At 37.7% G+C, this 13,768-nt stretch overlaps 1 protein-coding gene across 6 annotated transcripts in view; it reads right to left on the minus strand.

Annotated features, from left to right (window-relative positions):
- ARHGAP24 (Rho GTPase activating protein 24) overlaps positions 1-13,768 on the minus strand; it is a 524,860-nt gene that overhangs the window by 66,879 nt on the left and 444,213 nt on the right. For all 6 annotated transcript variants that reach the window (XM_033214184.1, XM_033214186.1, XM_033214189.1 and 3 more), the window contains one exon: positions 3,280-3,402. In XM_033214184.1, coding sequence (XP_033070075.1) covers positions 3,280-3,402 — 123 coding nt within the window. The remainder of the gene's footprint in view (positions 1-3,279; positions 3,403-13,768) is intronic.

Here is a 13,768-nt window from a genome sequence, read left to right on the forward strand (position 1 = left end):
GCCCCTTCACACCTGCATTTATTCTCTTCCCATACAAGTTTTACTTTTTTCCCAAATCATTTGTAAGTGAATTCATTTGTGAGCACTGATTTAACATGCATACCCTGAAAACATATTTATACATGTGTATGTGTGTGTCCCTAAAACAGAAAAGTATTTAAAATCCAGTGGCAAAGAGTCTGTGGGTAAAGCTGTAAACACATCAACACGTATTTGTGTGGGTGTATTTACACACACATATATGTTTTTCCAGGCATGGTTTGCAAACCAATTCTGTTTTCAACATTCTTCCATGCTCTTGCACATACCTTCTGCACCCCAGCCCCCATGTCCACCAAGCCTCTCAGTCCTACTCACTGAACAATTTACTTGCTGGGTTAATCATTCATCCACCTGGCTGTTTCATGAACTGATTTGGATGTTAGTGCCTTAACCCCAACTGACCCCCAAGGCCACTATGTTCCTTCCCAGACATTCGGCAGAAGCTTTACAAGACCATGAGGAGTGTTAAAAAGGTTCTTCCATTAAAAACATCATTACTCTGACTAGCATGCCCATGTAGGTAATCTTTTGTCATTGAAAGGATTATTATTATTTAGTTCTGCCCTGTTGTTCAAATGGTATTTTACCTTCTGTGTCATAGCACACTGCTAAGAAAATAAAGAACCACAAAGTGTAACTCAGCACCAGCAAGAGAAATAGTGCTGCCCTTCAAGCACTTTAGCCAACAGAAAAATCCACTGACCTGAGCACTGATCTACAAAGAACTCCTGTAATCACAGGATTTTGGAGCTAGGAAGTGAAAGCATTTTTTTCCTCTAATTTTCTTATTTCACAAGTGAGTAAAACCAAAGGTAAGGGAGGTAAAAGTACACATCCAAGATTGTGCACTTGGTCTGTGGCTAAGCAAGAACACGTTACCTCTTAATTAACCTCTGTTTGCCTACATGCCAATTGTTCATCATAAGGATTATTAACAAATAGTATTCTTACTGCCTTGCTGGGTCTCTGAATCAACTCTTTTCATTAGGAGGCAGAAATATACGGGAAAGATCTGATTTTGGCAGTAGCTGACAATCAGAGCTAACAATCGGTAGCTAAGCAATCAGAGCTACAAGAACCACTAGGCTGGGCGCGATGGCTCACACTTGTAATCCCAGCACTCTGGGAGGCTGAGGCGGGTGGGTCACCTAAGGTCAGGAGGTTGAGACCAGCCTGGTCAACGTGGTGAAACCCCATCGCCACTAAAAATACAAAAAAAATTAGCTGGGTGTAGTGGCAGGTGACTATAATATCAGCTACTGGGGAGGCTGAGGCAGGAAAATCACTGAAACCAGGGAGGCAGAGGTTGCAGTAAGCCGAGATTGTGCCATTGTACTCCAGCATGGGCAACCGAAGGAGACTTCGTCTCAAAAAACAACAACAACAACAATAAAAATGAAAAACAAAATCACTATTAATGAATTATCACTCTCCTCAGATCTCAGATTATGGACTAGACACTTTCATAAAAATTGCCTCAAAAACAATTGAACAGAAACCCAGTATAAAAATAAACAAGAAAGGAAGGGAGGGAAGGAGGGAAGGAGGAGGACAGAAGGAAGGAAGGAAGGCAGGCAGGCATATCCAAATTGCCAATATTAGCTACTCTTGCACTTCGGGTCAGTTATTAAGTAAAACAAGATTTTCTTGAACACAAGCACTGTGATACTGTGACAGTCGATCTGATCACTGAGATGGCTACTAATGGGCAGCAGGTAGTGTGTGCAGCATGAATGTACTGGACAATTGGATGATTCACATCCTGGGAAGGACAGCACGAGATTGCATCATGCTACTAAAAACAATGTGCGACTTAAATCTTATGAATTGTTTATTTCTGGAATTTTCCATTTAATATTTTCAGACTGCCGTTGACCAGTGGTAACTGAAACCATGGATAAAGGGGAACTCCTTACTGCGTAACTATGAGGAATCCTCTGCTAAGGTACTGGAGTGGGGATTCAGCTGGTGTTTTCAAGTATTTTACATAGTCACTTGCTAGCCATTTTGGGTTATGAATAAGGTAACTGTATGTGTTGTCATCCAAACTCAAACACCGTGGGAGTGAAAGGTAGCAAGATCAGTAATTAGCCTGGGACAAAAGTTGTAAACCGCTCTTACTAAGGAAATTGGAATGAATGGTCATCCTGGTTAGGAACCTTCCCTTTCTCTAACAGAAGATACTGTTAAAACATAGACACTTCACAAACACGTGCTGTTAATCTAGTAAAATATCATGTTTTCAATGAATCTTTACTATTTTAACTTCAACTTACCAACTTTTAAAACTAAACTTCTGAAGTTATTTTAAAATATAAAATGGTCAGTCAGCCTAAGAAGCATCTGATACGTTTAGAGATAAAAAAATCACTGTCTCAATTCAGGGTGCTGACAATATACAAAAGAATGGAAAATAAATATAAGGATTGTAATTGTTTATAAAGTGTAAATTTGACCTAATACAATTTATTTTTCACTACATCACCGTATAAAAATTAGGCATTATGTTCTTGGAAATATACTGTGGTTGTAGATAAATAATTTTGTGCTTTTTTTTGATCCATTTGCTCATTTTCATTAGATAAGTTTTCTGTTTATATGATTCTATTTTCTATTTTTTGGCATACCAAGACCACATCTTTAATCTTTTCTTCTTTTGTTTAGTTCTATTCATAGCATATTTTTAGCTCATTCTTGACATGGTGCATTCTCAATCTGGTGTTAACTCAAACCTTTTAAAAACTTACTTTCAAATTTACAAACACTTAACTGATCTGAAGCATGTTTTTACTCCAATAATCATCAGATTATTATCAAAAGTTGTGGCATTCCTCTTTGATACAATTGAGCATTTGGGGGCTGGGATATCTTCCAGAACCACTAGTCATAAATTTCTCACTTCATATCTATATGTTCTTAACTAATCTAGCTTTAAAGTGTGAATCCCATAACTGTGTATTGTTGGTAACATGGGAAAATGCAAAACTAAAAAAAACCCACCCATTTTTATCATTCAACGTATTCACAGAAGAAGGTTTGTCATTAATGATACATGATCTAAATTAAACCTGCAGGATTTTCAAAGATATATGTCTAAAAATAATGCTGAACAATTTACAGTTTATTTTAACATTCACCCCTTTGAATACAGGAGCTAATAGCAGCATTAGCTGGGGGAATGGGATGAACAGGTTTGGTCTACCTTTCTGTTTTTCCATGATTTTAAAGTACACTCACCTCCTCCGAAAGGTCCCCATATGACTCGGCGGATGGACTTCACCCAGTCTTCCATATCATTCTGGGTGCTTGCCATGAGGAGGTAGCTCTCATGATTTGCTGTCATCCGATCTCGATCGCCTCCTGTGAAAACACAGTAACACATGCAGCTGAGGTTGCATCCAGAGATTCCTCATCATCAGCCTTCAGAGGAACCCCTGAAACAAAGACTATGCCTAAGACAGCCCGTACTAAGTTCTACCCAATGAATTGAAATATTTACCATGGTTTCTGAGTGGAAAGAAAAATTTTAAAAAGGAGAGACTCCTATGTTTTCAGGAGAAAGCTGGAGAACAAATGTCATTTTCTAAATAAAGCCTGGGTTTTTTTGTCCTAGCAACAACCCATAGGTCTGCATCAATTCATAATCCAATCTATTCACTCGAAGCTGCTGAACAGGGAGAAATAGCAAAAACAAAATGAAAGAGAAGATGGAAAAGTGGTCCACAGAGCTTGGCCTTTCATTTGAAGCAAGCATGAAACAGTCTGAGCTCGGCACAGTGCACACACAGAGGCCACCAGGACATCGTGACTGGATATGGGAGTCACAGGAAAGAGTTAAGAGCCACCTCTGCAATGACTTTTACCCAGAGGTTCTTCCTTATGCCTCTGTTCTGGAAGAGGAACCTCATCCCCTGAGATCACAACTTCAGGAAGGCAAACAAAGAGGAGGCAGGGAAGAAGAAGACATGCCTGGACAGTCACAAAGGCCAGATCAACACCCCCGATGGCTCTCGCACCTGAGGGTGAGCTTTAGGAAACTCTGGCAGTGCCTCTGCAAAACCTTGATGGTTTCTCTAGTATTTTCCCCCAAAGAACAACTCATGAACTTTAAAACCTTTATAATCTCTAATATCAACTTTGAAGTGCTAGACTTCCAAAGCATGTAATTGAATTTCTTAGAAGTCTTTTATAGCACATGTAAGTTTCCCCAGTGAGTTAATTTTCCCACTTACAAAACAGGGATAACCATATTTGACCTTGAGAGGTCTTAAGGCATGGTTTCGTTATACCTTTTATGTTTAAAGGAGTATTTCTGAAGACAAGTATCAGAGCCTGCACCCCTTCACTGTCTTTGAAAATAGTGGTGCTCACAGAAGGAATAATTAAAGAAATAGAATAGTACTTAACGGGATCCTGATAATATGTTAATATACTAACTTCTAAGGTACTCAAATATCTATCAACATTTAATTTTCATGCAATGTTGTATACTTGATCCCTTGGGTTGAATTAATTCATATCTGAGTGTTTCGTTTGGTTAAGATGTTGTTTGTTTGTAAGTGGATCTAAATAGTTTTACAAGGAACTTGCAGGTTCCAGCTTACAACAGGCACCACGTTCTCTGTTATTTCACACTCAATATGGTTCACACATAATTCTGAAAGTTACAGGCATTAGAGTTTGTGACCTCTAAATTCTATATGAATGCTCTAGGTTTAGAAGGACAACTATTCTAGCATTGATATAAATTTTTGAAACAGGTGAAAAGTCAGAGAAGTGCAGTAACTTTAAGCCAACCAGTTGAACAACCAGTATTGGTGCATTACATTTTAATACAACTGAATGGGAACAGGAAGGGCTCAAAAAATATATTAAATAGGTTTTCTAATGTTGACAAATCTTTTGAATAAACAAAACTAGCCTCCTCATATTATAGCAAACATCTCACTACTAGGGAAACAGTGATTCTTTTACATGTCTAGCCACTCTAGGTCGATCATCAGTGATCCCCAACCTTTTTGGTGCCAGGGACCCGGTTTTGTGGAAGACATTGTTTCCACAAATGGGCTGGTGGTGGGGATCGTTTCGGAATGAAACTGCTCCACCTTAGATCATCAGGCGTTAGTTCGATTCTCATAAGGAGCGGGCAGCCTAGATCCCTCTCAGGAGCAGTTCACAATAGGGTTTGCTCCTATGAGAATATAACGCTGCCACTGATCTGACAGGAGGGGGAGCTCAGGCAGTAACGGTTCACTTGCCCTTGGCTCACCTCCTGCTGTGTGGCCCAGGGGTTGGGGCCCCCTGCTTTAAACAACTTGTATCTGAAAAATCATAGATTTAGAAGTCAAAGAAAACCCACCTAGAATCACAGTTTTATCTTTTATTAGCTGTTTGACTTCCAGGGAGTTATGTAACTTCTGGAAACTCAGTGATTTAAAAAAAAAAAAAAACATTTATTTTAAGTTCAGGGATACATGTTCAGGTTTGTTACACAGATAAACTTATGTCATGGGGATTTGTTGTAGAGATTATTTCATCATCCAGGTATTAAGCCTAGTACCCATTATTTTTCCTGATTTTCTCCATCCTTCCACCCTCCACCCTCTGATAGTCCCCAGTCAGTGTGTGTTGTTCTCCTCTATTTGCCCATGTGTTCTCATTATTTAGCTCCCACTTATAAGTGAGATCACGCAGTGTTTGGTTTTCTGTTCCTGTGGTAGTTTGCTAAGGATAATGGCCTTCGCTCCATTCATGTCCCTGCAAAGAACATGATCTTGTTCTTTTTTTAATGGCTATATAGTGTTCCGTGGTGTACGTGTAACACATTTTCTTTATCCAGTCTGTCATTTGATGGGCATTTGGGTTGATTCCGTGTCTTCACTATTGTGAATAATGTTGAAATGGACATACGTGTGCATGTATCTTCATAACAGACTGCTTTATATTCCTTTGGGTATACACCCAGTAATGGGACTGCTCAGTCAGATGGTATTTCTGTCTTTAGGTCTTTGAGGAATCAACACACTGTCTTTGATGTGGTTGAACTAATTTATACGCCCATCAACAGTGTATAAGTTTCTCCACAACCTTGCCAGCATTTGTTATTATTATTTTTTGAATTTTTAATAATAGCCATTCTGACTGGTGTGGGATGGCATCTTACTGTGGTTTTGATTTGCATTTCTCTAATGATCAGTGGTGTTGAGTTTTTTTTCATATGATTGTTTGCCACATGTATGTCTTTTGAAAAGTGTCTGTTCATGTCCTTTGACCACTTTTTAATGAGGTTGTTTTTTTCTTGTGAATTGTTTAAGTTCCTCATAGATGCTGGATATTGGAACTTTGTCAGATGCATGCAAAAATTTTCTCCCATTCTGTAGGCTATCTGTTCACTCTTTTGGTAGTTTCCTTTGCTATGCAGAAGCTCTTTGGTTTAATTAGATCCCATTTGTCAATATTTGCTTTCCTTGCAATTGCTTTTGGCATTTTCATCATGAAATCTTCACCTGTGCCTATGTCCTGAATGGTATTGCCTAGGTTGTCTTCGAGGGTTTTTACAGTTTTGAGTTTTACATTTAAGTCTTTAATCCCTCTGGAGTTGATTTTTGTGTATGGTGTAAGGAAGGAGTCTGAAACTCAGTCATCTTGATCATGCTTTATAAATAATTATACATACTTAGTCAATTTTTGTGAGAATTCAACAAAATAAAGTACATAAAAATACTAGCACTATGTTAGGCAAAAGTAGAAATGTTGTAAATATTAAATTTATGTCATTTAATTGTCTCTCACCCTTACCTATGCAAAAAGTAAATAAATCGATCCCAGAGATATTACATCTAATAAGATAGAACAATTAGTCAATAGTAACAGGGATGGTCTAAAAGCATTATTTTCCTTGAAACACATATGCACACCAATACACATTAAAATTACATACTGCACATGTAAATATACAGTACATTAATATGCGTATACATGGCTGTATGACATATAAGTGGTAGAAGTAACTAAATGGCACAATAAAAAGATGCTTCATTTGGCATTGTGCAGTTCTAAAAATTAATTTTGTATTCTGATCCTCTTATACCACAGTATTGAGCCCAAAATATTATCATTTTGAAATCAGAATATTGTAATTATTGTCTTTGCCTGAAGGATGCTTAGCAATTCAGAGAGCAATATCCTGCTGTGTCACTCCAGGCCTAGTAATTAGAGTGAGTGGCAGCCACTACAGTGTGTATCTGCCTGAAAGCAGAAGAAAAATAATGATACGCACAACTGGCCATTATCCCCTGACTTTTCATTTGATGCTTTATCTCTGCCAATGGTGCTGCGTGTCTGACACTGAATCTCATTTAGACTGCCAATCACAGATACAAAATCCCATCTGTGAATTTCATCTATGGATCTAGATCTTCATTCCTCATTTTAATAGCAAGGGGTGGGGCATGATTTAGAAAAACTTTTTGTATGATTCTTCGTGTAAATATAGACTTATTACTAAAGGTGTGACTAAACAATTATATAGACATAATTTCTATAGATGTGAACTACATACTCTGTACTAAAAATAGGTGATTTCTAACTGAAAGTGCCATCTGTTCTAATGCATAACCCCTTGGTTCTAAGAGCCTGGCACTACCTTGCAAGTTGAAGGGGCTTAAAAATAACCTACCAAAGACATGATTTGATAAATGAATAAACTCAGAATTTTGACTTTCAATCATGTGGCTCAAGATTCACTCTCTTTCTTAGCCCTTTATGGGACTTAATGATCCCTTTAACCATTTTGAATAAAAAATTCTTTCAAGAGGTGAAATTTTAAAAAGCAATGTTGAGATCTAATTATCACTGGAGTGGTGAGAGTTTCCCAATCTTCAATCCAATTGTAATATGTGTGTGTATTATATCACATTATATTCATGTTATGTGAACGAGCATACATTCTACTTTCTTCATTTCTGCATGGACATAAGTATCTTATGCAGTTGTAATCTTTTAAATAATACTACTTTAAATGACACTAGATTTGTTCACTTTTTAAAGAACACATGTCAGAAAGTAGTATACAACTTTTAGATGTTAACTCTTGTTGGTAGCAATGCTTTAGTGCTACTGTTAACACATCAAGCATTTATGATTTTGTTAACTAAATTGACCACATCATTCAATTTTACTTGTTTATATCTAATTGAAGATATTTGTACATTTTATTGAGATATCCTATTTGGATTTGACATAAATTTTTCTTTCTTAAAAATAAAATAGATCCTCTTAAATAGATGCTTGACATGATCAACTTTCACAAAAATTAAAGTTAGATTAAGAAAGGCTTAATGATTTAATAGACTAAGAAATGCATAATCAAAAATTAAAAGGGGCCGGGCGCGGTGGCTCAAGCCTGTAATCCCAGCACTTTGGGAGGCCGAGACGGGCGGATCACGAGGTCAGGAGATCGAGACCATCCTGGCTAACACGGTGAAACCCCGTCTCTACTAAAAAATACAAAAAAACTAGCCGGGCGAGGTGGCGGGCGCCTATAGTCCCAGCTACTCCGGAGGCTGAGGCAGGAGAATGGCGTGAACCCGGGAGACGGAGCTTGTAGTGAGCTGAGATCCGGCCACTGCACTCCAGCCTGGGCGACAGAGCGAGACTCCGTCTCAAAAAAAAAAATAATTAAAAGGTAGGGTAAAGAAATCAATAGAAAAAAATGCTGTTGTAACTTCAAGGGTGAACTGTTTCCTCATTCCCAACCGCAAATCAGTTGAAAACTAGACTATTGTGCTATCCATTTTATTATAGACTATAGAAAAATATTCTAATCTTCTAAATAGAGTTAATAATTTTCAGTCATACAGCTATAAGATCTTATTTTTTTTTTTTTTAAGTATTAAGTATTACTTTCCCCAAACTTAGTCTGGGACTTTATTCGTAGTGGAACTGTAATGATAAATTGCAAGAATAAAAGTAAATTCTGAAGTATATCAGTGGGAAATTACTGAGAGGAAAAATGTTTCTTCCCTTTTATGGTGACTGATACTTGAAAAACAAGCAGAGTTATGTGGAGCACAAGCAACAAATTACAGGCATCTGTGGATACTGCCACTTCTTAATAAATAACAACAAAAATCATAAAATAGCACACGATTCACAAAATAAAGCTGGAGAACAAATTGTCCTCACATTCAATACTGTATTTAAGTTTTTCATATATAGAGATTTTACTACCTGAAAATTGAAGAGTTTTGGTATGATTTGTTAAGTGATTTTTTTTACAAGTATTTCTTCCCGAAGGGTAATTTAAAAAATATCAGCATGATAAAATTTCAATGCATTTTGTCAATGGAAAAGTTGACAAAATGTATTTTTCTACAATAATATATTTGAATATTTAAAAATCTGTAAACCAAAAACTCAGAATTAATTAAGGTCCCAGTGACAGTAATTATCATTTCATTTGTAGTCAGTACCACATAACAAACATATTACTAAATGCTATCTTCAATTGTTATAAAATTAATTCTACATTTTGATTTCCTCAGTACATACTATAATACTGTTTTACATATTTCTTATATCCTCTACTACGTCATAATCTGTTTGTAAGAAGAAATTATTCTATAATACGCAACTAGCTTAAGTTCAAAGTAGCTATAAATGAATACTTATTAACCAGTTATAGATTAATTGGTATTTATTAATTATAATTAGTTTCTAAAAATTAAATTTGGAAATGATTTGTTGAGAGCCTGTCTCTTTGGTTATAGATATATAAAGAATTGACTTCAAAATTCTACATTCTACAAATTACTACTGACTTGCCTTTCCTCAAACTTTACTGTGAAAATGTCTAAAATGGGAACAGTAAGTAAAAATTCCGCCTTGCTCAAACTGAAAACACAAATACATGCATATAAAAAGTATAGTGCTGGGCACAGTGGCTCAGGGCTGGGCATGGTGGTTTATGCCTGTAATCCCAGCACTTTGGGAGGCCAAGGTGGGTGGATCATTTGGGGTTAGAAGTTCGAGACCAGCCTGAACAACATGGTGAAACCCTGTCTCTACTGAAAATACAAAAGTTAGCCGGATGTGGTGGCACCTGCCTGTAATCCCAGCTACTCAGGAGGCTCAGGCATGAGAATCACTTGAACCCAGAAGGTGGAGGTTGCAGTGAGCCGAGATCATGCCACTGTACTCCAGCCTAGGTGACAGAGTGAGACTCAGTCACAAACACACACACACACACACACACACACACACACACACACACACACACACAAGTATTGAGCCAGCCATGGTGGCTCATGCCTGTAATTCCAGAACTTTGGGAGGCCAAGGCAAGAGAATCGCTTCATAAGCGAAGGAGAAATAAAATCCTTTACAGATAAGCAAATGCTGAGAGATTTTGTCACCACCAGGCCTACCTTACAAGAGCTCCTGAAGGAAGCACTAACTATGGAAAGGAAAAACTGGTACCAGCCACTGCAAAAGCATACCAAATTGCAAAGACCATTGACACTATGAAGAAACCACATCAATTAATGGGCAAAATAACCAGCTAGCATCATAATGGTAGGATCAAATTCACACATAACAATATTAACCTTAAATCTAAAAGGACTAAATGCCAATTAAAAGACACAGACTGGCAAATTGGATAGAGTCAAGACCCATTGGTGTGTTGTATTCAGGAGACCCATCTCATGTGCAAAGATACACATAGGCTCAAAATAAAGGGATAGAGGAATATTTAACAAGCAAGTGGAAAGCAAAAGGAAGTAGTTGCAATCCTAGTCTCAAATTAAACAGACTTTAAACCAACAAAGATCAAAAAAGACAAAGCAGGGCATTACATAATGGTAAAGGGATCAATGAAACAAGAAGAGCCAACTATCATAAATATATATGCATCCAATACAGGAGCACCTAGATTCATAAAGCAAGTTTTTAGAGACCTACAAAGAGACTTAGACTGCCACACAATAATAGTAGGAGACTTTAACACCCCACTGTCAATATTAGACGGATCAATGAGACAGAAAATTAACAAGGATATTCAGGACTTGAACTCAGCTTTGGACCAAGCGGACCTAATACATATCTACACAACTCTCCACTCCAAATCAACAGAATATACATTCTTCTCAGCACCACATCACACTTATTTTAAAATCAACCACATAATTGGAAGTCAAACACTCCTGAGCAAGTGCAAAAGAACATAAATCATAACAAACAGTCTCCCAGAACACAGTGCAATCAAATTAGAATTCAGGATTAAGAAACTCCCTCAAAACCACACAACTACATGGAAACTGAACAACTTGCTCCTGAATGGCTACTGAGTACATAACAAAATTAAGGCAGAAATAAATAAGTTCTTTGAAACCAATGAGAACAAAAACAAATCGTACCAGAATCTCTGGGACATAGATAAAAAGTAGCGTTTAGAGGGAAATTTATAGTACCAAATGCCCACAGTAGAAAGTGGGAATCATCTAAAATCAACATCCTAACATCACAATGAAAAGAATGAGAGAGGAAAGGGCAAACAAATTCAAAAGCTAGCAAAAGACAGGAGATAACTAAGATCAGAGCAGAACTGAAGGAGATAGAAACATGAAAAACCCTTCAAAAAATCAATAAATCCAGGAGTTGTTTCTTTGAAAAGATCAACAAAATAGATAGACTGCTCCCAGATTAACAAAGAAGAAAAGAAAGAAGAATCAAATAGACACAATAAAAAATGATAAAGGGGATATCACCACTGACCCCATAGAAATACAAACTACCATCAGAGAATACTATAAACACCTTTATGCAATAAACTAGAAAATCCAGAAGAAATGAATAAATATTCATTTGTATGGACACATACACCCTCCCAAGACTAAGCCAGAAAGAATTCAAATCTCTGAATAGATCAATAACAAGTTTTGAAATTGAGGTAGTAATTAATAGCCTATCAACCAAAAAAAGCCCAGGACCAGACAGACTCACAGTCCAATTATACCACAGGTACAAAGAGGAGATGGTACCCTTCCTTCTGCAACTATTCCAAACAACAGAAAAAGAGGGACTCCTCCCTATTTATGAGGCAAGCATCATCCCGTTACCACAACCTGGCAGAGATAGACACACCCATATACACAAAATTTCAGGCCAATATCCCTGATGAACATTGATGCGAAATTCCTCAACAAAATACTGGCAAACTGAATCCAGTAGCACATCAAAAAGCTTATCCACCACAATCAAGTTGGCTTCATCCCTGGGATGCAAGGCTGGTTCAACATATGCAAATAAATAAACATAACCCATCACATGAACAGAATCAATGACACAAACCACATGATTATCTCAATGGATGCAGAAAAGGCCTTCAATAAAATTCAACACCCCTTCATGCTAAAAACTCTCAATACACTAGGTATTGATGGAACATATCTCAAAATAATAAGAGCTATTTATGACAAACCCACAGCCAATATCATACTGAATGGGAAAAAGCTGGAAGCATTCCCTTTGAAAACCAGCACAAGACAAGGATGCCCTCTCTCACCACTTCTATTCAGCATAGTATTGGAAGTTCTGGCTAGGGTAATCAGGCAAAGGGCAGAGAAAGAAATAAAGGGCATTCAAATAGGAAAAGAGGAAGTCAAATTATCTCTGTTTGTGGATGACATGATTGTATATTTAGAAAACCTGATTGCCTCAGCCCAAAATCTCTTTTTTTTTTTTTTTTTGAGGCGGAGTCTTGCTCTGTCGCCCGGACTGGAGTGCAGTGGCCAGATCTCAGCTCACTGCAAGCTCCGCCTCCCGGGTTTACGCCATTCTCCTGCCTCAGCCTCCCGAGGAGCTGGGACTACAGGCGCCCGCCACCTCGCCCGGCTAGTTTTTGTATTTTTAGTAGAGACGGGGTTTCACCGTGTTAGCCAGGATGGTCTCGATCTCCTGACCTCGTGATCCGCCCATCTCGGCCTCCCAAAGTGCTGGGATTACAGACTTGAGCCACCGCGCCCGGCCCAGCCCAAAATCTCTTTAAGCTGATAAGTAACTTCAGCAAAGTCTCAGGATGCAAAATCAACATAAAAAAAAAAATCACAAGCATTCCTATACATCAATAATAAACAAACAGAGAGCCAAATCATGGGTGAACGCCCATTCACAATTTCTACGAAGAGAATAAAATACCTAAGAATCCAACTTACAAGGGATGTGAAGGACCTCTTCAAGGAGAACTACAAACCACTGCTCAAGGAATTAAGAGAGGACACAAACAAATGGAAAAACATTCCATGCTCATGGATAGGAAGAATTAGTATCGTGAAAATGGCCACACTTTCCAAAGTAATGTACAGACTCAATGCTATCCCCATCAAGCTATTATTGACTTTCTGCACAGAATTAGAAAAAAAATACTTTAAATTTCATATGGAGCCAAAAAAGAGCTCATATAGCCAAGACAATCCTAAGCAAAAAGAACAAAGCTGGAGACATCACACTATCTGACTTCAAACTATACTACAAGGCTACAGTAACCAAAACAGCATGGTACTGGTACCAAACAGATATATAGACCAATGGAACAGAACAGAGGCCTCAGAAATAATGCCTCACATCTACAACCATCTGATCTTTGACAAACCTGACAAAAACAAGCAATGGGCAAAGGATTCCCTATTTAATAAATTGTGTTGGTAAAACTGGTTAGCCATATGCA

This window comes from Trachypithecus francoisi, unplaced genomic scaffold (assembly GCF_009764315.1).
Source record: "Trachypithecus francoisi isolate TF-2019V2 unplaced genomic scaffold, Tfra_2.0 Lachesis_group1, whole genome shotgun sequence".
In the NCBI taxonomy this organism is placed as follows: domain Eukaryota; kingdom Metazoa; phylum Chordata; class Mammalia; order Primates; family Cercopithecidae; genus Trachypithecus; species Trachypithecus francoisi.